Source organism: Microcaecilia unicolor, chromosome 5 (genome assembly GCF_901765095.1).
Source record: "Microcaecilia unicolor chromosome 5, aMicUni1.1, whole genome shotgun sequence".
NCBI classification, from domain to species: domain Eukaryota; kingdom Metazoa; phylum Chordata; class Amphibia; order Gymnophiona; family Siphonopidae; genus Microcaecilia; species Microcaecilia unicolor.
In genome coordinates, this window is record NC_044035.1 from 232528350 (window position 1) to 232555878 (window position 27529).

At 43.3% G+C, this 27529-nt stretch overlaps 2 protein-coding genes across 4 annotated transcripts in view; one reads left to right on the forward strand and one right to left on the reverse strand.

Moving 5' to 3' along the window:
- Positions 1-549: 549 nt before the first annotated feature.
- On the reverse strand, positions 550-22571 carry GPR161 (G protein-coupled receptor 161). Of its 3 annotated transcripts, none has more exons than XM_030203863.1 (7): positions 22501-22571; positions 20678-20734; positions 17281-17682; positions 14737-15461; positions 10913-11017; positions 9021-9140; positions 550-2173 (listed from the first exon to the last, which is right to left on the reverse strand). In XM_030203863.1, exons 3-7 carry the CDS (start codon positions 17640-17642, stop codon positions 1929-1931), a joined length of 1557 nt encoding a protein of 518 aa, XP_030059723.1. In that variant the 5' UTR covers positions 17643-17682; positions 20678-20734; positions 22501-22571; the 3' UTR covers positions 550-1928. The 3 variants fall into 3 exon arrangements, with proteins under 3 accessions (XP_030059723.1, XP_030059721.1, XP_030059722.1); XM_030203861.1 differs by lacking the exon at positions 22501-22571 and adding an exon at positions 21813-21919; XM_030203862.1 differs by lacking the exon at positions 22501-22571 and adding an exon at positions 21311-21370.
- TIPRL (TOR signaling pathway regulator) overlaps positions 21976-27529 on the forward strand; it is a 30642-nt gene continuing 25088 nt past the window's right edge. Inside the window, exons 1-2 of the mRNA XM_030203864.1 lie at positions 21976-22182; positions 22537-22716. Of these exons, the coding sequence (XP_030059724.1) occupies positions 22079-22182; positions 22537-22716 (284 nt within the window). The 5' untranslated portion in view covers positions 21976-22078. The remainder of the gene's footprint in view (positions 22183-22536; positions 22717-27529) is intronic.

The following is a 27529-nucleotide window of genomic DNA, read 5'->3' on the forward strand; positions in this document are numbered from 1 at the left end:
TTCCTATGTTGTGAGCCCGTATTTCTCACTGAAGAGACAAGAGTAGAGAGTCTTAAGAGTCTCCTTTCTCTAAAAGATTTAAGTTTCTTATAGTTCCTGGTGATGGGTTTCAAGGGGATAATCATACCTTTACTTTGTATGTCAACTTTCTGCAAGAAGGAACTTCAAGAAACTTAAACACTATGTAATAGAGGAGGAACTGGATACTGCAATAGATTCTAAACATGTTTACGATCTTTCACCTCCAACTAGTATAAATCTGGTTTAGCTGTTCTGTGGCCTATATGAAATCTAGCGGTTCTCAGTGGACAGGGAACCACATCACCAATATACCACCACAGACATGAACTAGTGTACTGACTAAAGCAAATTGTGAAGGCAATCCCCTCCTAATACTTCTGTCTGAACAACCATATACAATAATGGAGAAGATAGATAAAGAATCAACTGGCAATAAATCTGACCATACAATAAATTTATAGAATCGAGAGGTGACGCCTCAAGAAGCCCCCGGCTGAATAACTCAAAAGCTCACAGGGGCTGGGCTGCTTCATCATCGGCAACCACCTCTACAAATAATTTTTCTCTTACTGTTGTTGTTCTCATTATTATTTTTCCTTTACAGATTGACGCAGACCATTTGACCCTGAGGCAGGTGACGAAACGCTGGCCACCGTTGGTCATGGTCATACCTAGCGTCCTGAGAGCTTTGATGGAATGAAAGCTAAGTAATTTGTATATTGAAATCTCTAAGTAAAGGAAAAGCAATAAGAGAAAAATTATTTGTAGAGGTGGTTGCCGGTGATGAAGCAGCCCAGCCCCTGTGAGCTTTTGAGTTATTCAGCCGGGGGCTTCTTGAGGCGTCACCTCTCGATTCTATAAATTTATTGTATGGTCAGATTTATTGCTAGTGTACTGACTAACATTCTCCACCAACAGGCCAAAGATCACCGAAGTCTTGAGAATAAATTATCCTCTCGCTCTTAGAGCTGGTCCTTTCACAGCAGCACATTGGCAGATCAGTGTGCTGGGTGTGTGGAGGAGGAGTGGGGGAGAATCTCATTTTGGTATTGCCTATGCTAGAATGTTCTATAGCTGAACAGAAATTTTTCCTTCCTATGTTTTCAACCTGACATCTCTGAAACCATTAAACTCACAACAAATCAGAATAAATATTTTTTTAAATGTAAAATATTGTCATGGAAATGAAGCACATAAAGCACTCATGTGATCACTTTCTCCTTACTTCTTATTGAAAAGGGGGCCCTGGAACTCAAGAAATGCACTTTACAGTCCCAGGGCACAGAGTAGATGTGGCTTGACACAGTGACCCAAGTAAGCAGCACATACTTTGTTCTTTATCAGTGTAACAAAATAGGACACGGACCATCGGTTCTAATACTGAATACAGGTGTACTTATTCCCCATTCTCCATGAATGAACCTGTGAAACTGACTTATACGGAATAGAGCTATCTCAAGTTTTATCATCTGCTGTGAACATCGTAAAAAGTTGAGTAGTTCTGACATCAAAAGAAGACAATGACCATTAACACTATTATGTGGGGAGGGTTCATTTGGGAATATTATAGTCCATATTAGGAAGCAGGGGAGGATTAATTTCAGTGTTTAAGTGCCAAAACCTCCAAAACAAGGTGTTCTCATGGCACCCAACTGTAAGAGGAAGTTGCTCTTAAAGAATTAAGAGGACCTCACGTACCAGGTAAGAGGTGCCCGATTGGCTGCTATCATCCTCAGCATGTGTCATTTTAAGATCGGCTTGCAGGTTTCAGAACATGATTAATTCTTTGACAACAAAGTTGAGTTTTTCCTTTTGGGCATACCTTGTCTTTGCTTGCCACAGATGGTTAAAGGAAATCTTGCAATAGTGTGTTGTGTAAGAGCATTAGTGTTGGTCCTGTTGCCTGGCTAGACGTTGCCTTCCTCAATGCTCTGAAGTTGGAGTCTTTGGGCGGCCAGGGACCTGCTACCTCGCTGTACACTAGAACTGCCTAGCATAAAGCGGGTGGGCAGCATGATCCCTGGCAGTGCCTCTTCTCCAAATAAGGCAAGTTTAGCATCACTTTCAATAGCTCTTGCCAGGCTGGATGCGTAGCTGTCCAAAGACTTATGCACATCTGCATTTACTTGGAGAATGCGGGTTTTCGTAGCTTCTGTAAGATACACAAATTAAACGTATTAGGCAATATTTAAGAAAAAGCCAGCTATCAAATCAAAATCATACTATACCGATTTAACAGTTTCCATTTTCCTATATTTTAACAATTATTGTACAGTAGCATAATTTGGCTGTTGAAATGCACTAGTATACATGTAGAGGGTAATTTTAAAAAGCACTGCCACTAGAGGTGAGTAGTTAACACACACAATTTTTTAAATACATTTTTATATTTTTAATGCACTCCCTGCAGCGTCCCTTAACTTGCCTGCTGCAGATTGCCAAACGGCAGCAACGATTCACATTCGCTGACTGCCACCATCCCCGTTTGTTGCTCACTGGCTCTCTTCCCATAAACTCTTTCTAAATCCTGAAAAAAAACTGTCACCTGTTGGTTTACAAACCGTATCTCTACACCATCCTGCCCCCTCCAACTCTTTGATTTCATTATTTCTCCAGTTGATTCTTTTAAATACTTTGGGCATTATCATTGATTCCAACCTCCTCCCCCCCCCCCCCCCTCCAAAAAAAAAAATTAAAAAAAAAAAAATATATATATATATATATCATCCCTTCTGAAATCGGGGTTGTTTTTTTTTTTTTTAACACTCCAACTCCGCTCGGTCTGGCCTTTTTCTTCCTTGCGAGTCTTTCCATTCATTGGTACATGTGCTCCATATTTCCAAGCTTGACTATTGTAATATAGCTTATTCAAGCATCTACAAAGCACGCCTAAAGAAACTGCAAACATTACAAAATGATTTTTAAGGGTGATGATGTGGAGGAACTCAAAGAAATCTCGGTGAGCCAGGAAGACGTATTCAAATTCACAAATTAAAGAGTAGTAAAACACCTGGACCATATGGCATGCACCCTAGGGTACTGAAAGATTTTCAGAAAACTTTTGACAAAGTTCCTCATGAGAGACTCCTCAAGAGTCATGGGATAGGACGGAATGTTCTGTTGTGGATTAGGAAATGGTTATTGGACAGAAAACAGAGGGTAGGGTTAAATGTCCATTTTTCTCAGTGGAGGAGGGAGAATAGTGGAGTGCCACAAGGGTCTGTGCTGGGACTGGTGTTATTTAACATATTTATAAATGATCTGGAAATTAGAACGACAAGGGAGATGATTAAATTTGCAGATGACACAAATCTAATCAAACTTGTTAAAACACATGCAGACTGTGAAAAACTGCAGGAAGTCTTTACAAATTTGGAAGACTGGGCATCTAAATGGCAGATGAAATTTAATGTGGACAAATGCAAGGTGATGCACATTGGAAAGAATAATCCAAATCATAGATACTTGATGCTAGGGTCCACCTTGGGGGTCAGCACCCAAGAAAAAGATCTAGATAATACACTGAACTCTTCTGCTCAGTGTGCGGCGGCAGCCTAAAAAGCAAACAGGATGCTAGGAATTATTAGGAAACAGATGGTGAATAAGACCGAAAATACTATAATGCCTCTGTATCACTCCATGGTGCGACCTCACCTTGAATATTGCATTCAATTCTGGTCGCCGTAGCTCAAAAAAGATATCAGAATTAGAAAAGGTTCAAAGAAGAGTGACCAAAATGATAAAGGGGATGGAACTCCTCTCATATGAGGACAGGCTAAAGAGTTTAGGGCTCTTCAGCTTGGAAAAGAGAAGGATGAGGGAAGATAGGACTTGAGTGGTGTAGAAGTGAATCGATTTTCTACTCTCTCAAAAAGTACAAAGACTAGCGGACACTCAATGAAGTTACATGGAAATACTTTTAAATCAAATAGGAGAAAATATTTTTTCACTGAACAAGTCTGGAACTCGTTGCCAGAGGATGTGGTAACAGCAGTTAGCGTATCTGGGTTTAAAAAAGGTTTGGAGAAATTTCTGGAGGAAAAGTCCATAGTCTACTATTGAGATAGACATGGACAAATAGAACAAAGTTGTTATGGTTTCATAATTCTAACGTAACTGTCCACGATTTAATATCTTTGCCCTCTGGTTTATCATCTTTTCCTATGGAAAATTAATCCAAGATACTGGGCATTATCCTGGGTTCATCCCTGACTTTTGAATCATAAATTAATCATTTGTGGCAGAAAAACATTTACAAATTTAGGCAGTTACAACTGATCACATCATATGATCAGACCTTTGCTCTGTTGGTTCAGATGCTGGTCTCTCTCATACAAATTATTGTAATGTTCTGTATTTAAGATTATCAGTTAAGTTAAATGACCAAACTTCAACTATTCGAAACACTGCGGTCAATCTAACTTTTAGGTTAAGGAAATTTTACAAGGTAACTATTTATCTGCAGTCATTACACTGGCTTCCTATACGCAAACGGGTGTCAAGTACATAAGTACTGCCATACTGGGATAGACAGAAGGTCTATCAAGCCCAGTATCCTGTTTCCAACAATGGCCAATCCAGGGTCACAAGTACCTGCCAAGATCCCAAAACAGCACAATACATTATTTACTTATTAAGATTTATTTACCGCCTTTTTGAAGGAATTCACTCAAGGCGGTGTACAGTAAGAATAGATCAAACATGAGCAGTAGGCAATTAGAGCAGTCAAAATATTCGAACAACAATACAAAGTATAGCATGGTATACTACTTGCAATGACAATACAATATGTACTAGAACATTATAAATGGTAGTGAGGGGTAAGGCAAAGTTGTAACATATAGATGAGTAAGAAAGTAGGAAGAATTAGAAAGTAAGGTGATTGATTTGAAGAAAGTTGAACATGAGGTCACAGAGATGGTTAAATATTATCTCAGCTAGGGTAGGAGTAGATAAATATGTCCCGCTGCAGTATGTGCAGCCCGAGTCAATCCTTGTGTGTGTGAGTGAGACTAACAAGTTAGTTACTTCTTCCATTAAAGGCCTGGTTGAAGAGACAAGCTTTCACCTGCTTCCTTAAGTAGAGGTAGTCTTGTGTTAAGCGGAGCATTTCAGACAGTGCACTCCAGAGTGTGGGGGCTACTCTGGAGAAGGCTCGCTTGTGGGTATCACATCATGTAATGTCTTTTGGAGAGGGTGTGGTTAGTGATAGTCCTTGAGAGGACCTTAGTGTCCTTGGAGGTGTGTAGAGGATCATCCTATTCTTCAGGTACTCAGGGCTATTTCCTTTAAGGGCCTTGAAGATCAGACATAGAGTTTTAAATTTAGCCTTGTACTGTACTGGTAGCCAATTAAGTTTTTGCAAAAATGGTGTGATGTGGTCACATCACTTGCAACCTTCTATGAGTCTTGCTGCTGCATTCTGAATCAACTGGAGCTGGTGCAGGCCCTTTGTAGTCAGACCATTGTATAGTGCATTGCAGTAATCCAGTCTTGATGTTACCATGGCATGCACAACTGGGATAAGATTTACCTTCTCGATGTAAGGAGAGAGGCAGTGTAGCTGTCGCAAATAGTAGAAGCAGCTCTTGAAGGTTGCTTGGATTTGGGGAATCAGAGCTTTTGACACTGTTCCCCACAGGAGGCTCTTAAATAAACTGGAGGGGCTGAAGATAGGACCCGAAGTGGTGAACTGGATTAGGAACTGGTTGACGGACAGACGCCAGAGGGTGGTGGTGAATGGAATTCGCTCGGAGGAGCGAAAGGTAAGTAGTGGAGTGCCTCAAGGATCGGTGCTGGGGCCGATTCTGTTCAATATATTTGTGAGTGACATTGCTGAAGGGTTAGAAGGTAAAGTTTGCCTATTTGCGGATGATACTAAGATCTGTAACAGAGTGGACAACATGAAAAAGGACATACAGAAGCTAGAAGAATGGTCTAAGGTTTGGCAATTAAAATTCAATGCGAAGAAATGCAAAGTGATGCACTTAGGAAGTAGAAATCCACGGGAGACGTATGTGTTAGGTGGGGAGAGTCTGATAGGTACGGGCGGAGAGAGGGATCTTGGGGTGATAGTATCTGAGGATTTGAAGGCGACGAAACAGTGTGACAAGGCGGTGGCAGTAGCTAGAAGGTTGTTAGGCTGTATAAAGAGAGGTGTGACCAGCAGAAGAAAGGGGGTGTTGATGCCCCTGTATAAGTCGTTGGTGAGACCCCACCTGGAGTATTGTGTTCAGTTTTGGAGGCCGTATCTTGTTAAGGATGTAAAAAGAATTGAAGCGGTGCAAAGAAAAGCTACGAGAATGGTATGGGATTTGCGTTACAAGACGTATGAGGAGAGACTTGCTGAACTAAACATGTATACTCTGGAGGAAAGGAGAAACAGGGGTGATATGATACAGACGTTCAAATATTTGAAAGGTATTAATCCGCAAACAAATCTTTTCCGGAGATGGGAAGGTGGTAGAACGAGAGGACATGAAATGAGATTGAAGGGGGGCAGACTCAAGAAAAATGTCAGGAAGTATTTTTTCACGGAGAGAGTAGTGGATGCTTGGAATGCCCTCCCGCGGGAGGTGGTGGAAATGAAAACGGTAACGGAATTCAAACATGCGTGGGATAAGCATAAAGGAATCCTGTGCCAAAGGAATGGATCCTCAGGAGCTTAGTCAAGATTGGGAGGCGGGGCTGGAGGTTGGGAGGCAGGGATAGGGCTGGGCAGACTTATACAGTCTGTGCCAGAGCCGGTGGTGGGAAGCGGGACTGGTGGTTGGGAGGCGGGGATAGTGCTGGACAGACTTGTACGGTCTGTGCCAGAGCCGAGGTTGGGAGGCAGGGCTGGGGAGGTGAGGATAGTGCTGGGCAGACTTATACGGTCTGTGCCTGTGCCAGAGCTGGTGGTTGGGAGGTGGGGCTGGTGGTTGGGAGGCAGGGATAGTGCGGGGCAGACTTATACAGTCTGTGCCCTGAAGAGCATAGGTACAAATCAAAGTAGGGTATACACAAAAAAACAGCAAATATGAGTTATCTTGTTGGGCAGACTGGATGGACCGTGCAGGTCTTTTTCTGCCGTCATCTACTATGTTACTATGTATCTAACTGTATTCCAAGGTTCCTGACTTGTGATTTGAGGGGGAGTTCATACTTCCCAAAAGGGATTTTGATGTCAGGTATGTATCCACTTGTGTTAGGGACCCAGAGAAGCTCGGTTTTACTTGGGTTCAGGCAAAGTTTGTTGTGTTTAGCCCATTCTTGAATTGATGTTAGACAAGTGATCAGTTTATTCAAGGCTGTAGGTAAGTCAGGTTCAATGGGCATGAGTAGCTGCACATCATCCGCATAGATGTAGAACTGAGTGTCCATTGACCGAATCAGCTCAGGTAGTGGCTTGAGGTAGATATTGAACAGAATAGGTGACAGTATTGATCCTTGTGGTACCCCGCAGGTCAGTGTCCATGGTGGTGATGAGTTGCTGCCAATCATTATGGATTGTTGCCTGTCTGATAGATAGGATCTGAACCAGGCAAGTACTGTTTCATTGATACCTGTTTCTGTCAGTCGTGCTAGCAAGATATCATGATCCACAGTGTGAAAAGCTGCTGAGAAATCTAGCAGTACTAGCATCGAGGCAAACCCCTTGTCTCGGTTTCTGTGAAGATATCTAGCAGGGATATGAGGACCATTTCTGTTCCATAACCAGGTCTGAATCCAGATTGACATGGATCTAGCCAGTTACTCTTTTCTAGCCATTCATTAAGTTGAACACAGACTGTTTGCTCTATGAGTTTCCCTAGAAACAGGATGTTGGATACTGGCCTGTAACTTTCAAGTTTGTCCTGGTCAAGATTGCTTTTCTTCAGCAGAGGGCGAACCACTGCCCTTTTTAATGCTGTTGGTAGTTGCCCACTAGAAAGAGAGGTGTTCACAATTTTTGTGGCGCCTTCTATAAGGCCCATCTTGCCTGCTGCACTATCTTTGATGGGCAGGGATCGAGGGAGCAGGTAGTTGGTCGAAGGTCTCTTAGGATTTTGTCAAGGCTCTCCTCTGTCATTAGGTTAAGTGTTCCATCTGTCTCTGTTAGGAGGGGGCGAGTTTGTGCACTGGGTGCTTTTATGCTGGGTGATTTTATGCTGCTTATCCTAGAAATAAGCAGTGGATATTCCCCAAGTCCATTTTAATAATGGCTTATGGACTTTTCTTTAAGGAAGCTACTCAAACCTTTTTTAAACCCCGCTAAGATAACTGCTTTTACTACATTCTCTGGCAACGAATTCCAAAGTTTAATTACACATTGAGTGAGATGGCCGACATCGGTTTCTATTATCAGCGAAAACCGATGCTAGCCATCTCAAACCCGGCCATCTCTGACATTTGGCCAGCCCCAACCGTATTATCGAAACAAAAGATGGCCGGCCATCTTTTTCGATAATACGGTTCTGGACTGCTCTTTGCGGCGCCGGCCATATAGATAGCCGCCGCCGTTCGATTATGCCCCTCTATGTCTCTCGATCCCCTTCATTCTATAACAGGGCACTTAAATTGATTAGGGATGAGCAGTCATTTGTGTTGAAAATCATTCGATAATAACGCATACTCTCCTTAAAAGGTGTACACATGCATATCACTTGTAACGTGACATGTTTCTGTTATGTGATTATTCTTCTGTGCTGTTTTAATATGGGTATTATTATTAAGATTTTCAATTTCCTGTCTCCAGGTTTACCTCACTGATTGTATTTACGCTTAGACTTGGTCATTTTACTTAACAAAATTATAAGTTTTATGCCAAGCTGTACATGCCTTGGATCAATCTCTTCATAAAGGCAGTTAATAAATTCCGATAAATAAACAGTGCCATTCTCAGATCAGAAAATTGTGGCCCTAATACAGAAAAGGAACTTGCAAAATGGATCTCTTAAGAAAAGCCCTAGGGAAGCCAATTTAAATATATATCATTTCTGAATAGCCCTAGACTACTGACTTTGTGATCACAAGAATACCTTTCATCTGCTCCACTTCATCTTCAAAGGTGACCGAGCTTCTCCTCCTACTGGGGTACACGCAGTGTGGGTGCTGGGCCCCGTCTGAGCTGCAGTCCTCAAGAAGCATGACATCAGTACCTGAAAATGGTATGCCCCAGAAGGGTTTGAATTTCAGAGAGATCAAGGCATATGGTTACAGCAATTCCTAAGTCCTTGTATAGTGCTTTACAAGAAAGCAACTAAGGTACTTTCTCTTTTCCATCTAAAGATTTTTAAAAAATCTATTGTACAATCCATAGAGCCCTATACTAAATGTCTTATTCATATCACCCATAGAAAAGAAATCTAGGGACCTGCTTTATTCCAATGCCAGGCCTTAGAAAATTACCTCACTACTGGTTTGTGTTTCTGCTTCATTATTACTGGCACCTCCCCTAGATGGCAGTCAGGCATACTTTCAAAGTACTTAGCCTTCTAAACTTCCATAGGTTTCTATGGAACTTTGGAAGGCTAAGTGCTTTGAAAATATGCCTAACTGTCTCTCTACGTTGAAGAATAACTGTGATAGACTAGTAGAATACAACTTACTGTTCCAAAAAACATATTCCTTCTGGTCTTACCTTTAAAAACTGCCATTTTGGACAAAATCTAGAATTCCCTAAGACAACTACAGCTAAACAGCATCTGAGCTGTAAACGACATTTGTAAAAATTTTTGTGGTGTATGACGAATGCAGTGGAACGAACAGAGAACAGCTCTTTATAAGACAGAGATGGTGTGTACTTATACACACACTGAATGCAGACCTTCAAATGGGCATAGTTTAGGCAGAGTTGCAGTGTGTAGGTTTATTTTGTAAAAAATGTGAATACACACACGCATTTATACCTTCAGAGCACACGGTGTGTCAGCATTTATATGTTAGTAGGGAAAGTTCTTGGTGCCTATTTCGTAAATGCACACCAGCATATATGGTGCCTTTTTGGAATTTTCACATACATACCTTTTTATTTTTTTGAGCTATCCCTATGCTGTCTTTTGAAATATAAGTTAGATGTTTGACAGCCCTCCTTCCTACAACTGATTTCACAATTTGTTTGTTTTTCCAAATCTGGAGGGTGGTTGCTCCATTGATAGGCAGTCTAATCTTTAAACATTTGGAGACATGAAAAATGTCTACACTACAGTGTATAGAGCCACATATTTAGTCATTAAACAATAAGATTTTTCATTATCATTTATCCGTTTCATGCTTTTCCAACTACGTAGAGCTCAGAGCATGTTACAGCAATGTTATGTTAAACATCAAAGTTTATACATACAAATATATTTCTTGGTTGATTTCTGAATTATGGCAGAACAGAGGCACCTACAGACAGCGGAGAATGGACAGAAATGCAACACGTTGTTTGCAATTCCAGGGAGCTGAGGCTTCTCCGCCCCCATACATTTCTCTTGTTTTGGCTTACCTGTAAACCAGCTGAGGCTCTGCAGCTTAACCTTCCTCAGGCTGAAACAGATCTGCAAGTTCTTTATACATACATATACTCCCGAGTAGAAAGCGTGGTGCTTTTCAAGTGGGACACCAGAATGAATCATTTTCTCAATTATATACATAAAAGTGACAAAGTGGCAGACTTTACAGGGATTAGCTTTCTCCTACTAAACAGGATGTCATGAGTAAGGTTTACAGCAATACATAATTAAAATTTCACATTCTGAGTGACTGAGGCAGGAATGGAACTCAGAAAGCCCTTCTCCCGCCTCACTGTATCCACCCACCCATATTACTAAGGAACAAAGTGAGAACAAAATTTTGTAGATATTTCAGTTGTCGAACTACAACCTAGTGGCCACAAAAAAGCATTTCAGGAACACGGTGCTGCATGTGTCACAGGGCAGAAAGTTACCTGAATCCTGAGAGAAGCTGACGCCAGTGTCTCCTGTACTGCTGCTGTGACCGATCTGCTGCCCTCCTGTCATCATGGCTGTGAGGTGTGAAGATAAACCCAAGTCTAGAAAACAAATATGGACTCCCTTCAGAGAAATCCGTCACACCACCCCTCCTCCTCTTTTACTCAAAACTGCAGGGCCCTTTCTGCTGTTTTCACACCAAATCTGCATTACCTTGTTAGCTTGCACACCAGCAGCATGGCTGCCTTACTAATTGTTGATCATGCTGCCTTGTGCTAATATGTGGAAATCTAGTAAATGACATGCATTTCAGTGATTCCCGTATCTTGCAGCCAAGCTGCATTCCAAACACAACATTCCAGACCTAAGATGTTTAGATGTTTTATTTCTCTCTCATATATATCTGTATACAAACACACACATATACATATCTATATACACACACACGTGACCATGTGTGTGTGTATGTATATGTGTGTGTATATTTGAAAGGTATTAATCCAGAGACGGGAAGGCAGTAGAACTAGAGGAATTGAGGTTGGAGGGGGCAGACTCAGGAGTAATGTCAGGAAGTAATTTTTCACAGAGAGGGTGGTGGATACATGGAATGCCCTCCCGCGGGAGGTGGTGGAGATGAAAACGGTAATGGAATTCAAACATGCATGGGATAAACACAAAGGAATCCTGTTTAGAAGGAATGGTTCCGTGGAACCTTAGCAGAGATTGGGTGGCAACGCCGGTAACTTGGAAGCAAAACCAGTGCTGGACAGACTTCTACAGTCTACGCCCTGATCGTGACTAAATAGATATGAATGGGCTTGAGTGTAAATTTTAAGGGGCTTCGACGTTAGCGTCACAACTTTTAGTACAAGAGTGCTGGGCAGACTTCTATTGTCTGTGCCCCGAGAATGGCAAGGACAAATCAAACTTGGGTAAGTATCATATACCATGTAAAATGAGTTTATCTTGTTGGGCAGACTGGATGGACTGTACAGGTCTTTATCTGCCGTCATTTACTATGTTACTACAGCTGGGAAAAGGTGACCAAGTCACCAGAAACAAAAAATGAGGTTTTAATGAATACTGTTAGAGCAAACAATTTGTAATACAACAGTTCAAGCCCCACCCTTTTCTATGAAAAAAAAAAAAAGTTACAGGTTCAAATACGTTACTTTTTCAGACTGCTTGTGGACCCATGACATGAAAAATCAGCCCGTCTCAACATTTTGGATCCACTACTTTGGTCACATTATCCAACAGATATATATATAGATAGATATAGATATGGATATATATATATATATTTGCTAAGAAAGAATCTGGCATTTCATTGAACATTAAAAAAATAACCCATATAAAAATGTTTTTATGTTCAATTCAACTCCAGATTCTTTCCTAGCAACATAGAGTAGGTTTGACCTCCCATCCCTTTGTCTGGTTCTATGAAGGCATTTCATTTTGGAAGGGTTGAGCAGCACTTACACATGTGAAAAGCTCGTTTAAAAATGTAAATGGGAATATGAGTGCAAGCAGCAATCTTAGAAAATCTACTTACATGTATACAAGGGGGGCATGGTATGAGCAGTCTTAAAAGATATATGCAATTCCCATTTTACCAGGGGAGTGAACGTATATTTCAAAAATATCCGCACTGGCATTTACACCAATGAATCATCCCTAAGTATATGTTAACTGCTCATTCGGACCTGAGGTTCTGAGGATTGAAGGGGCAAATGTGTTTCTCTTTCCGGCCTTAAAAAGCACCTCAAAACACCAAAATATTTGAGGACTAGAAATAGGTTCCTTAACTGACATCTCTTGAACATGTAGTTTCAAAAAAGAAGCTGTTTTTATGCAAACGTTTTTTGTTATTTTTTTTGTAAAGCAGCTATTGCTGCTGTTCATGCCGGCACATACATATATTCCTGAATATCCTTCTATGGTTTTTTTGTACAGAATGCATCATGCTTAGGAAGCCTTTTGTAAAATACCGGGAAATTCTGAATAGCCTGACTTGGGCCTCTCTCTTTTCTAACTTGGACATTGTATGCAAAATGGTGCTTTGCACCCTTCTAGCATATTCTGAGATTCTTGATTACTACTAAACATTTCTAAAGCGCTACTAGGGTTACGCAGCGCTGTACAATTTACATAGAGGGACCATATAGCATGTGAAAGTCAAAAGAGTAAGTCAGCTTTCAAGTGCAGATACAAAGCAACAAGTTTGTCATCGGTCAAACACACTGACACTATCACTTGAGAACATGGACAGCGAGCTACTGGGTCATGGTTCTACCCAGTCTGCTCTATTATGATAGCACTGCCATGCACCTTTTCAGACATTTCAGCATAACCCAAAGAACAACAAAGGGGAACTGACAGGGATGTAAAGAGTTCCTAGTACTCAAGTGAGGACAACTTATCTTCCTCTGGGGATATAGAAAGCTAAATTACAAATGAGTATAATCAATTTCAAAATATATGGGAACCCTACAGGTTGATCCTTGCAAATAAAGATTGCAATTTGCTGCTGAACAGATGAATCCTGGGTTTTCTTTTCCCTTACTCCTCACCTTCTTGCTGCCTGCTCTCAGTTTTTGTTTCAAGAATGAGAACGCATATTCGTTAGGAATATCTTGAAAATCTGGCCTGTTTGCAAGCAGGAAGCAACCAGGAAGCATGCTCATATTGTGAACCTTTATGGTCACTCACGCCTTGACACATAGTAACATAGTGCTACCTTTTGTGTATCTGACCTTGAATAGTATCTGCCATCCTCACAGCACAGACTGTAGAAGTCTGCCCAGCACTAACCCCGCCTCCCAACCACCAGCCCCACCCCCGGCTCTGCCACCCAATCTCCGCTAAACTTCTGAAGATCCATTCCTTCTGAACAGGATTCCTTTATGCTTATCCCACAGCATTACTAGCGAAACCTTGGCTGAAGTCAGTGTGTTTGACCGATGACAAACTTGTTGCTTTGTATCTGCACTTGAAAGCTGACTTACTCTTTTGACTTTCACATGCTATATGGATCCCGAGCCGATTCTGTTGAGCTTTTAGCATCTTTTCTTTCATTTTGAAACTAAAAGGGTTTTTGCCTATGATGATATAATTCCCAGCAGAAGCTTTCTCAACCCTTGTTATTACTAAATGACTACTTGGGTTGGAGGTTGGGTTAAATTCAGAGGCTTTTCCCTTAATTCCCTTTAAAACAGATGCACCCCACAGAATCTCTAGTCTATTGTTGAAATTACTATTTTTTGCCATTACATGAGAGAGTTTTGTTTTTTGTACATTTATATATAATACCCTCTCACCCTCGGGTTGTGACATATAACTGTTTGCAGCCCTCGACAACTGAACTTGAACAAGACTGATCTACCCCCTTCTGAATCTGCTGAGACCCAGATGTCCCTGTGCTGCTGTCTGAATCAACGACACATGCACACTGGCTACCCAGAATCAACAACCAAACACCGAATAAATAACTGGCTATTATATACAATGTGATGCATTAGCAAAGCGTTTTTATCTAAAGTGCTGGATGTGGAACCAAAATACAGAAAAACAAAATTTTCTAAGTCCAATTAGGTTCTTTGTACATAGAAAATTTTGGCCAAACTGTATAATCTGAATTCAATTTTAAACTTTTGTAGTCTTGTTCAAAGTTCAGAACCTGTTTAGTATCTCATCTGGCAGAAGGCACCTTCTGCAGTACAATGATTCCCAGCAATATGGTGGGAAACTGGTTCACTATTAGCTCATACGAAAATATATGCTTCAGCTCCCCCACCATACTTTTAGTATCATTTATTACCTGTAATCCTATTAGAGATGCTAAACATTCTGGAAGTCCTGGTACGTTGAACAAATGATTCCCGGTAATATCGGTCCCCAAAGCACATCCCCAGTAGTTCCTTTCGTACCGTTTTGTTCCAAAATCCATAAATGAGTGGGTGGCATATGGCACTTGTAAAAGACAGCCACGTTGCTAGTGTCTCCAGAGGCGGAGAGACACTGTTTCTCCCCCAGAGTGCCTCCGAGCTGATCACTATCATGTAAGGTCCCCAAGTGATAACAAAAGCACCAATCACAACCAAAATAGTTATTAATGCTTTGCACTGATTAGCTGAGTACACAACCCCTGGAATGGCACTGCGTTTGCTCCCAGAAGAGGAGGTAGATGTGCTGGAATTTTTTCTCCCATTCCTTTGTGCGTCCTCCTGAACAATCACAACAGTTCCACAGTGGATCTTCCGTGCTTTAATCCTTGCCACCCGAAAGATGAAGCCATAACAGATCACCATCACCAGAAAGGGCAGTAGTGCACACCAGATCTGCCAAAAGGCGGTGTACCCCACCTCCTTGTGCCAGGCTGCCACGCACATCCACTTGAACTGATCAAACTCCAGCGTGGACCAGCCAAAAAGGGGAGGAAGGCATCCAATAAGAGAATGCAACCAGACATACATTATGGCAACAACCACTCTGTTTCCAGTGATCTTCATCGGATACACCATTGGGTACAAAACAGCATAATATCTAAAAAAAAATACAAGAACATTAGAGGAAATGTAAAAACGCACCCCGTCGTGTGAGCATGCAGTTAAAACCTCAGTGCTCATCATGACTGGCTAATGCTTTTTATGAATTTGTGCCTCTGGGCTGGGGTCAGGGCACTAACAGTGGAGGGAAAATGCAGAAACCTAAAACAAAAGGGGTCCTTATACCAAGCTGTGGTAAAAAGGGCCCTGCGGTAGCAATGGGGCCGTTTTTGCTACGCGCCAGGGTCCTTTTACCTGCAGTGGATTAAAAAAAAAACCCTAAAAAAGGCATGGCCATGCGGTAAGTTTATTCTTACTGTGTCGCCATGCGGAGTGGGGGGGGGGGGGGGGAGTACTTACCACCACCCACTGAGGTGGTGGTAAGGGCTCCCATGGTTAGCGTGACACTAGAAATTACAGAATTATTTTCCGTAGCGCCGAATATGGCGCACACTCAAGGTGGAACTACCACTGGCAGCCACATTAGGCCGCCAGTAGTTCCGGGTTGCCATGCAGCAACCCTTTAGTAAAAGGGCCCCTCAGTAAGGAAAAGGAGGAGAGAAGAGGCTCAGAGCAGAGAGATGCAGACAAAAGAGCAAAAAGATCAGAACAAAAGGACGAAGTGGAGATACATAAAGGTAGGGGAGAGGTGAAGAACATGTAAAGGGAGGATACTCACCTTTCCAAACCCATACTTCAGGTGAGTTTCAATTTGGGTACAATAGGAAAATCCCTACCCCAGGTGAGCTGCAATCTAAGTTGGTTCCCAGGACAATGGAGAAGGTCACAAGAAGAAACACAGAGAAGAATATGGAACCCTGGCTATCCTACTGCTTTACCAACTGCTCTAACCACTAAGATACTCCTCCAAATTAAAGAGACATTTGAATACATTTAAAAAAAAAATACAAATCATTAAAGGAGCGGAGGAGTAGCCTAATGGTTAGTGCACTAGACTGAGATCCTGGGGAACTGGGTTTGATTCCCACTGCAGCTCCTTGTGATCCTGGGCAAGTCATTTAGGACCTTATTCTATAAAGGATATGCTCCTAAATTTATGCTCCTAATTTGCACTCCTAAATTTATGCTCCTAAATTAGGGGTCCTTTTACTAAGGTGCGCTGAAAAATGGCCTGCGGCAGTGAAGGCACGTGTTTTGGCCACATGCAGCATCATTTTTCAGCACACCTGTAAAAAAAATGCCTTTATTTTTTGGCCGAAAATGGACATGCAGCAAAATGAAAATTGGTGCACGTACATTTTGGGCCTCAGACCTTACCGCCAGCCATTGACTTAGCGGTAAGGTCTCATGCATTAACCGGGTGGTAATGATCAACGCACGTTCAAATGCCGATTACCACCCGCGCACCAGAAAATAAAAATATTTTCCAGCACGCGTAGTGAACATGTGTAAAAAATGAAATTACCGCTCAGGCCACGTGGTAGCCAGGTGGTAACTCAGAATTGACACGCGTTGGGCACGCATAGACGCTTAGGCGGCTTAGTAAAAGGGCCCCTTAGAAGCATAATCTATTTTGGAGCATACAGTATGCTCCTAATTTATCAGCATAAATTTAGGAGTGTAAAATTCGCTCCTAAATTAGGAGCATAAAATTTAGGAGCATAACCTTTATAGAAAGGAATGGGACTTGATATTTCTGCAGTTACATTCAAAGCGGTTTACATATTATATACAGGCACTTATTTTATACTTGGGGCAATGGAGGGTTAAGTGACTTACACTGTTCTACAGTCCCTTTTTCTGGCCATTACAGACCATGCTACTTCCCCCCCCCCCCCCCCCCAAAAGTGACTCACCGATCAATGGCAATGATCCCTAAGGTCAGCATACTCGCAGAGCTGATCAACAGGTACAGCAGTGCTGAGAAGTGGCACCAAACCACGCCGAAAATCCATTCCCTTCTGATGGAGCTTGTCACCACAAATGGCAGCACCAAGACAGACAGCAGAAAGTTCGACAAGGTCAGACTGAAGACGAACTTGTTGCTTAATGTGAGGAGATAGGACTTTTTGTAGAGGGTAACGACGATTACAAGATTAGCCAAGCACACCAAGATAGCGATAACAATGATGACAATGGACTCTGTGACCATGACAGCCCCATCTTCCTCCACAGTGCCATTCCTTAGCTCCTCTGGGCCCGAGGAGTTGCTGCTCATTGTAAAGGCACACAGCGATAAGGAGGTACATGCTGGGCATCTGGAACAGTAACAAAAACCATGCATAAGAGCACAGAATTTATCAGTCGGGAAAATTCATAGACCATGAGCACATTGCAGCTAAAGATTATTCTTAGGCCTCAGTTGTATGGTAAACACTCTCAATTACTTATTTTTACTTATAGATCGCCTGTTATGCCCCCATATTCATGGAGGCAGGGTATGCTGTTATGCATATCTAATATGAGTATTATCTGTATTCAACTGTCTGTGTAATAGGTAGCACTGTGTATTAGGACTGCTTTTCCTATAGTTTGCAGTATCCTGTGATTGACTCCTTGTGAGCTTTCCCTATTGACTGTTAGCTCTGAGCTAGGGCCAGCCTTCCCTCTCTGCTCCTGCGGGCTGTGTGAGAGAGCCCAGTCTTGCTAGCATGTTTTGTGATCAGCAGCTGTTCTAGGGCTGATCCTTCCTTAATATACTGTAATTCCATCAAGATTTTTCACCATCTCCCCAAGTCATCCCCCTTTTTATTTACTCTGAGTTTCTCCCCCTTATTCTCCTTTGAGTTACAGCTTTTCCTCTCAGCTGGGCTGAGGTTCTGGCCATCTCCTTGCTTCTGGGGTGGATAGATACAGACTCTGTGCAGAAGGCAACAATTCTGTCTAAGCAACTGAACTGTAAATTGGATTTTCTTAGTACTACAATAAAGAAGATTTGCTTAAGAATTGAGAGTCTACTGATAAAGCTTCTACTTGGGAATGGTTTAAGCTGGCTGTTGAAGCTACACTATACTTTGCCTAGAACAGTACATCGCCTCTATCAGCCACAGCAATTTAAAACTACATCATAAAACGATAAAATATAGGTGGAATACCTAATTGAATTAGTAATTTCTTCCTCTCATGATGTGGGTTACTTGGCTTTCAATTTATATTGTATATGGTTTTGTTTCCTGGCATAAGAGTACTTCCTCCTTACACTTGACCTGTCACTCCCACTAATTTGGAAGAAAACCTCCATCCCATGTGAAGGGCTCACAACTACTCTGCTGCTACTGCTACACATACTCTTTTAAGTCTTTCTACCACCTATTTTGGGTCTGGCTACTGAAGATGGGTCGGCAGTCTAAAGGGGGCACCCTGGTAAAATGTGACCATCTCTGGTAAAAAGTAAATAAAGTCTCTAACCACAGAAAGGCAGTATATCAAGTCCCATCCCCCCACCCAAGGAACATCTGTACCTTCTCTTTCTACCCTGACATTTTTTTTTCATTCAATGCAACTCAGAGTCAATGCAATGTAATTTAGGTCACTGAAATTCAATTCTATGCAATGCTATTCAGTGCCATTCAACTTACTTTTATCCCCCCTCCCCTAAAATAGGCCAAATTACCCTGCGCTGATTTTATCAGAACTCAGGTAGCACCAGTTCAACTGTTTGTGAGGCTACCTGAAAAGTTCTTCCTTTTACACAGTTTTAAGAAACAAGGAACGTGCCACTGCCACACTTTGAGGTTTTTACCCAAGAGGAGGAATGGACAGCACTAGGAAGCATGAGGTGGCCTCACATACTGGCGGGAAGCACTTTTGCTACAGAGTAAATGCTCTCTGGCTGTTGCTAAGCCATGACAGAATCAGCATGGGAGTCAGCAAAGTACCCCATAAGAAGACAAACCAAGGATTTTTTTTTTAAAGTAAACTTTATGCCTCACCAAACTTCTTCCATGAGACATCTGTTGGACAGGCTTTAGGAAAGGCCACTTCCAGCTGGCTTCCAAGGAGCTTGAAGAGGAAAGGAGCCCCACTAGCCACCAAGCTTCTTACCTCCCCAGGCTCTGGTCCTGTTCAATAATCAGAGCAGCTCTTAAGGCCCTTCCTACTGGAGATCGCTTCTCTTCTTCCTTGCTGGAGATAGGATACTGGTCAGTGTTCCTGCTGCATCAGCCTTTACAGAGAACTAAGCAGTTCTGCTCTGTAAAGGCCGATTGAATTTCAGTTTTGGATTCCACACCAGCACCGAAATCTGGGTTTCAAACGAAAATGACTGCGCATTTTCAGCAGAAACCAAAAGCGTAGCCCTGCCCCCCAAGCCAGCCTCCCCCCTTCAGAAAACCCATTCCTCTTCCCAGACCACCCACCAGTTCCGCCCTCCCCAGGTCTACATTCTAAAAGCTCTGATGGTCTAGTGGCCTCTTTAGAGCAGGAGGAGGCTGCAGCCACCATTTTGGAATTAGGAATGGCAAGAGCAGGAAGTTGCCCCGATCATGCCATTCCCAATTTCAAAATGGCAAGCGTGGGAAGTTGCGGACACCATTTTCATAATGCAGCCAGCAGAGGCAGGAGCAACTTGGAATGTTTTTGCCCCCAAAGAAGCCATTAGACCACCGATGCTTTTAAAAAGTAGGTCCCAGGAGAGCCTACAGGGAAGGGGGGGCGGGAACAGGTATTTTGTCGGTGGGGGGCGGGTGGCTCGGGAGGACAGCCTAGTGGTGGCAGGGCCATGGTTTCCGTTCCCGTTTCCACAGAAACCACTGAGTTTGGTTGACCTCTACTGCTCTGTCTTCACCTGTTGGTGAGAGTGGAAATCTCCACTTGTCTGAGAACACTAATGTCAATAACATATTGTCTTTCACCATTCCAGAAGAAAATTCTAACTGCTGCGTGAAGATTTTAAACCGAAATCCTTTGGCCCAACTATTATTAGGTCGGCTGCTTATTGAGAGGACCTGAATCTGTTCCCCGACCCTTCTTAGTCTCTGTCTCCTCCTATCCTTATTTAGTCTGTAAACTGCCTTGCATGATAACCCATTAAGTGGTATAGTAAGTGTTCTAATAAACATATCATTATTTGAAATGTGATGTGATAAAGATTATACTGGGATATTACTATAAATGCACATTCACACTACCAATTAATGATAAAAACAAAAATCTCCAAGAAGAAGAAAGGATATTATGTTAGTCCTAAAGTTGGTAAAAAAGAAGTATACAAAAACTAAAGAAAATTAAAAACTAAATTAATCTTCACTGTACCTGGTTGTGCAGTTTTCAAGAGTGCCAGCTTCTAATAGACAAAGTGAACATGATTATCTAAAACAACAAAAAATATACACATTAATATATTACAATTGCCACATTAAAAGATTCTTCCAATTTGATCCTAAACAGTTGATTGAGTTTCTAGAAGCAAAAGAAGAGTTAATGGTAGTAGTCACTCCTATAAATAATGCTGTATAAGCTGGCTCCTTTCCCCTTATTCAGCAATGATGTTTTCTTAGGGTTTTCTCTTTCTCCCCTTTTTTTTTGTTTTCTAGATTCTTTGGATCTTTATTTCCTGATATTGTAAACGAATTATAATACCTCCCTTTTTCTTACTTCCTTGTTATGCTTTGGTATTATTTCTATTTCCTTGTCACGGTTGTGATACGTTAAACTGAATAATTTTGGAAAATTAAAAAAGAAGATTCTTCCAATTTTCAGAGGTCATCAGGTCAGAGAGCTCAGCAGGAAATACCTGAAATCAGCAGCAAATGTCAAAAACAAATAAATGTCAAAGAGACAGGGAGGGGCTTGTAGTTTATAATTTTGACAACACACACAAACTTTATTCACATGCCAATTTACTTAATAATCTACCAATTCAATTTCTAAGGTGTGCTGCCCTACCATAGAAGTTGAGGATCTGCCGGTGGACAGGCCTGGACTGGCCACTGAGACAGAACAATGGATTTAATAGGCCAGTGTTTTGACACAGCATGGCATATTTTACGTTCCATTCAATATTTAAAAACACAATGCTGAGAACATTGGATGAGCTGGCAATAAATAGCTCTTAAATAAATAACGAATGAATGAATGACGGTACTGCAAGAGGCCAAACACCTGCCTATTATCATCTTGATGCCTACTACCCCTCTCTATTACTACCAATTACCAACACTTTCACACCAACTTTTGAAAGGAATGATAAGCACCAGAATTGCGACTAAGAAACCGGCAGAGGAAATGTTAGAACACAGAGCTTGCCCACGGCAGCCGGAGATAAGATGTATTTTCACACGTTGGGGAAAGTCAGTGCACGACCCCATTGTGTTTGGTATCCATTACACCTTCAGTTACGAACAACAGCCATACCACATTCTCCGAGGCCTTTCTCCATTCCACTCACCTAGCGCTTCCCCGCCTCCTCCCGTTCCCAATGGAGTCCCTGTAGCCGCCGCCACCACCACCACATTGCACCGACCCGAATCATTTCTCTCGCGCGGCCACCGTCCTCCGCCGTTTTCTGATGACGCCGTTGGCGCGCGCCGGTCGCCGACGCGAAATGATCACGTCGAGGTGGGAAGGAAGATGGTGGTGGAGGCTGGGGCTCAGCGCCCGTAAAGGCCATCCTAGCAGCAGTTGTTCCCGGTGCCCGACCGTGTAGCTGCCGCCATGATGATCCACGGGTTTAGGAGCAGTCACCAGGACTTCAGCTTTGGGGCTTGGACACTCACCGCGTCCAAAACTCACATCATGAAATCCGCCGACGTGGAAAAGTAATTGCAGTTGAAGAGGGGTGTACGAGTTGGGATTCTAGAAAGATTGGTTTCCCTGCTTTTTTTCCAGGGACTGCTGTATAATCCCCCCCCCCCCCCCCCCAAGTAACTGGGGAAATAGGGTTGTATTCTCTTTCCCTCCTCCTCGGGTGCTGATAGCTTTATTCTGCCTGCCCCCCCCCCCCCCCTTCTCACTGGATACTAGCATAAATGATAGTATACATTAATACAGATCAGGGTATATGTTCTTTATTCGAAGATCCCTGAGGTGTGCATACAAGAGGAGTGCAGTTCCTGGTACTTCAAGAAACATGTTACCGTTTTCAGCGTTGTTTTTAATGTCTTGTTGCATAGGCTGGCTGAAGAGATGCGCATGCCGGCTCTTCCCGAGATGATGTTTGGAGACAATGTCCTTAGAATTCAGCACTCCTCTGGCTTTGGAATTGAATTCAATGCTACAGATGCTCTCAAGTGTGTGAATAAGAAACAAGGCATGTTGAAAGTGGCCTGTGCAGAGGAGTGGCAGGAGAGCAGGTGAGTCTGGCCTCAAATCAAAAAAATTATGTCATTCTGTCTTCTCCAATTGCAAGAGCAGCTAAGAAGAGATGGTTGTCGAATTGTTCAGCCAGGTGATGGAGTTAATGGAACTGTGGTGTGGGTAAAGGCCAGATCCTCTGGATCTTCAGGGTGCCACGTTAAAAACGGATCACTAATTTGTTTACAGTGCAGCAGTCCTTCTCCAAAGAAGGGAGGAAGCCATCCTGCTCCAGCACTCATTTTCATAACCCTTTAATTTGCTGTAATATTCTTCTGTAAAGGGCTATAACCACCTTGGACCAGCGTTGTTTCCTTTCAGAAGGGTTCCATCCACCTGGATCCAGCAATCCTTCCCCTGGAAGGGCTGTTTCCCCATGATCCTGCACTTATTCCCCCCCCCCCCCCCCCAGAAGGGCTCTATCCTTCTGGGTGCAGCAACCATTCACCCCAAAAGTGCCCTATCCCCCTGGATTCAGCACTGTTTCCACACAGAAGGGTTGCATCTCCCTGGATCCAGCCCTTATCCCCCCCCCCCCCCCCCCCCCCCCCGAATGGGTGCTTCCCTTTGGATCCAGCCCTTATTCCTCCCGGAAGGGCTGCATCCCCCTGGATCCAGCACTCATTTATCTCCAAAATTACTGCGTGCATCTGAATCCATCACTGTTTTCATTCATAAGGGTTGCATTCACCTGGATTGTGCCCTTATTGCCCCCAGAAAGGCTGTTTTCCCCTGGATCCAGCACTTATTCCATCCAGAAGGGCTGCATCCACCTTGATCCAGCACTCATTCCCCCAAGAAGGACTGTTGCCTCCTGGATCCAGTACTGATTCTCTTTAGAAGGAATTCATTGTCTTGGTTCTCCTTAGAAGGGCTGCACCCACCTAGATCAAGTGCTCATTCCCTCCAGAAGGGCCCTATCCCCCTGGATCTAGCACTCACTCCCCCCAAAGGTCCTGATCCTCCCCTGGATCCAGCACTCATTCACCCCCAAAATTGCTGCATATACCTGGATCCAGCACTCATTCACCCCCAAAATTGCAGCGTCTACCTGGATCTAGCACTATTTTCTCTCAGTAGGTTTGCAGCCAACCTGGAGCCAGTACTGTTTTTGCTCAGAATGGCTGGAGCCAACACTAATTATATTTAGAAGGGCTGCTGACTCCTGGATCCAGCACCAATTCTCTTTAGAAGGATGCATCCTCCCAGGCACGGATTCTTTTTAGAAGGGCTGCAGCCACATGCATCCAGCACTCATTCCCCCCCCCCCCCCCCCCAGAAGGGCAAATTCCCCTTGGATAAAACAGTGCTGAATCCAGGTGAATGCAGCCCCCACCCCCCCCCCCGAAAGAAACAAGAACTTGATCAAGGGGAATAAATCCTCCTGGGGCGAATGCGTGCTGGATGCATGTGGCTGCAGCCCTTCTAAAGAGAATCAGTGCCTGGGAGGATGCACCCTTCTAAAGAGAATCTATGCAGGATCCAGGCAGATGCAGCCCTTTTAAAGATAATAATTAGTGCTGGATCCAGGTAGATGCAGCAATTTTGGATGTGAATGGGTGCTGGATCCAGGGGGAAGGAGCTCTGCTGGGGAGGAATAAGTGCTGGATCCAGGATGCAGCCGTTCTGGAAGAAAATAGTGCTGGTTCCAGAGTGATAGGGCCCTTCTGGAGGGATGCAGCCCTCCGGGGGGGGGGGGGGGGTGAGTGCTGGATCCAGGGGATGCAGCCCTTCTGAGGGGTGGGGGGAATGAGTGCTGGATACAGGGGGATGCAGCCCTTCTGTGTGTGTGTGGGGGGGGGAATGAGTGCTGGATCCAGGTGAATGCAGCCCTTCTGTGTTCGGGGGGTGGGGGAATGAGTGCTGGATCCAGGGCGGATGTGCCCCTTCTGGGGGAGAATAAGTGCTGGATCCAGGGGGGGGGGGTGCAACCCATCTTGGGGGGGAAACAGTGCTGGATTCAGGGGGGGTGCAGCCCATCTGGGGGGAACAGTGCTGGATTCAGGGGGGGGGGGGGTGCAGCCCATCAGGGAGGAAACAGTGCTGGATTCAGGAGGCAGCAACCTTTCTGGGGGAAATGAGTTCTGGATCATGGTGGATGCAGCCCTTCTGAGAGAAAAGAGTTCTGGTCCAAGATGGTTCTAGCCCTATAGAGAAGATTGTTTGCTGGATACAGCACATTACAGGATTATGAGAATGAGTGCTGGAGCAGGACAGCTCCTTCCCTTCTTTGGCAAAGGACTGCTGCACGCTAAACCAAAATAGTGATCCGTTTTTAAGGTGGCACTTTGAGGATCCAGAGGATCTGGGTCTACCTTCTTCCATGGAACTGTTTCTCTCCACCCCCTTTAATGTAGGCACCTTATACCTAGGGGAGTTCTGTGCAAAATGGTTAAAAACTTTGCACACACATAGTATAATAGAACGATTGTCTTTGAATAATAATTTTTTTGTCTCCTTATTGAAAAATATTATTACTCAAATGATGCAAAATCTTAACATTTTCACACAGAATTCCCATTATAGCCCCTGGTGTTCCACCACTCCATCTCTGTTCTCCCTTCCTTTGACTTGAACTTCCATAACCAAATACAGGGTTTCCATCTGACCCCCCCCCCCCACCCCCCCCCCCACCCCAAGTTGTTTCTCTGTGCTCCTTCTAGACTCAAAGCCCCATATCAGCTTTCTCCTAGTTTTCTCCATTCAAGAACTCCACCCAACCCAACCCTCTGCCCCCCCCCCCTCCAACAGCTTGAACCCCCTACCCCAGTTTTCTTTTTCCCCAACTCCCAACATCATCCCTAACTGGCTTTAGTCTAGTCAGGTTGCTTCTCTTGCTCTCCCTCACTCTGCTACCATTTTTTTCTACTTAAGACTGTTTCCAAGGCTTGATCAATGACTGGAGGTAGACAACTACACCTCCGTGTTAATGAGCTGCCAGAGACAGAATCAGCCTGATCCACCTTAAAGCAGGAGGGAGAGGAGGTACTGCTGGGCTTTGGAATGGAGCAGCTGATGTGGCTCCTTAAAATTAAGGTGCCACTGTGCAGGAGCTGTTCACACAGACACTCCCTAACCTGGTCTCACTTCCTGTAGCTGCACAGGCTGACACTGCTACAGCAGCTTTCCTGTTTGCCAAACCATGTAGCTGACACTGCCCCTTTGCTTTATTTTGATTTGGAAATCGGAGCTGCAAACAGGTGCTTCTTTTTTTTTTTTCTTTACTTTGTGTTCCTTGTGCCAAATTCTGCATCACAAATGCAGAATTCTGCACAGGATGGAAAATCTGTTAGGTGTAGTTGCACAGAATTCCTCATCTGGGGTAGGATGAACTTGAAGTCTTCCTCCTGGATGGTAGGAAAGAGGTGGGATGGAGATAGGGTGATAGGCCTTCATACAGGACCCTTGAACCTGATCACATTTCCACCATTTAAAGGTGAAATTGAAAGAATGAGGGCCTGGAAAGTGAGATGGAAAAAAAAACTGAAGGGCTGACTAGCTGAATGGCTGCTTTACAGGATAACCACTGTTGGGATCTTGATCTGCCGCAATTATAATTGGAGACAAGTTGTGCCTCTGAAAATGAAAAGTGAGTGGTGCACTGAGGAGATTTCCCTTCCTGCTTTTGGTTAGCATGATTTGGAAGGATGCACAGGGTGGGGGAAGCAAGGAGGAGACTTAATGGAACTTTGGAAGGCTAAGTGCTTTGAAAATATGCCTCTTAGAGTAACCCATGCTAAACAAAGTAACTATTAATTTTTCTTTCCCCCTTTCCTTATAATACATACAGTAGCATACAGATTTTCTCATGGAGTGTACCCCTTAGTGCTGCTCTTCTGCCAGCTGGAATTGCTCCAATGATGGTCTTTGCTTTGCCTCCCAACTGGAACCCAAACATATGATATGAGAGCAAATTGAAACTTGTCACCTGTACTGCAGCTGGATTACTATTTTCTGTAGCAAATTATGTCCAACTCGATTTTGAATGCATTCACTATTTCTTTTAGTTAAAGTAAGTTTCTTTGTATCCTTGTACATTTTTTTCTCTTTCTGCAGCCTAAAAAATACAGTTAAAATTCATTAAAGTATGAGTTTGTTTCACTGCTCTACACAATATGCTTTGCATTTTCAATGAAAAGAACAATTTTAGAATTATTCAAAAAGTAATTAAGAATAAGAAGCCAAAATATCTTGATGGCAAAAATCTTCTCACCCCTTGATTCAGTATTTGGTGAGAATCTTGTTTGCAGCAGTAATGGCCCATGAGTTGTTTAGGAATTTGGATTTTAGCTCACACCTTTTCAGTAATAGCTCCAAGGCGAGTTACATCTAAGTTTGTACCTGACACGATGGAGGGTTAAGTGACATGCCCAAGATCACAAGGAGCACCGGTGGGATTTGAATCCTGGCTTCCCTCGTTCTCAGCCTGCTAATCCAACCGTTAGGTTTACTCTTCCACATCCAGGTGTCTACCAGTTTTGCATGTTGGTATGGTACCATTTTTGTCCATTCGGGCAGAATAGTTTAAGCTGTTTCAGGTTACCTACAGATCCTCTGTAGGCTACAGTATTCAAGTCTTGCCATGGATTTTCTGTTTGATTCATGTCTGGGCTTTGAGTGGGCTACTTGAAGGCATTCAGTTTCCTATTGCTGACTTGCTTGAGATCATCGTCCTTTCCAGGTCTGTGGCAGACTGGAAAAGGTTTCTTCCAGGATATGCCTGTACTTTTCATCATCAATCTTTTCCTTGATCTTCACAAGTCTCCCTGTCCCAAGTGCTCTAACGCATCCCCATATCATAATGCTTTACTT

Coding starts and splice junctions, on each gene's coding strand:
- GPR161 (XM_030203863.1), bottom strand. CDS start 17,642: ATGAGCAGCAACTCCTCGGGCCCAGAGGAGCTAAGGAATGGCACTGTG. Junction 15,462..17,280: donor GGGATCATTGCCATTGATCG/GTGAGTCACTTT, acceptor ATTTTTTTTTAG/ATATTATGCTGTTTTGTACC. Junction 9,141..10,912: donor CAGCTTCTCTCAGGATTCAG/GTAACTTTCTGC, acceptor TACCATTTTCAG/GTACTGATGTCATGCTTCTT.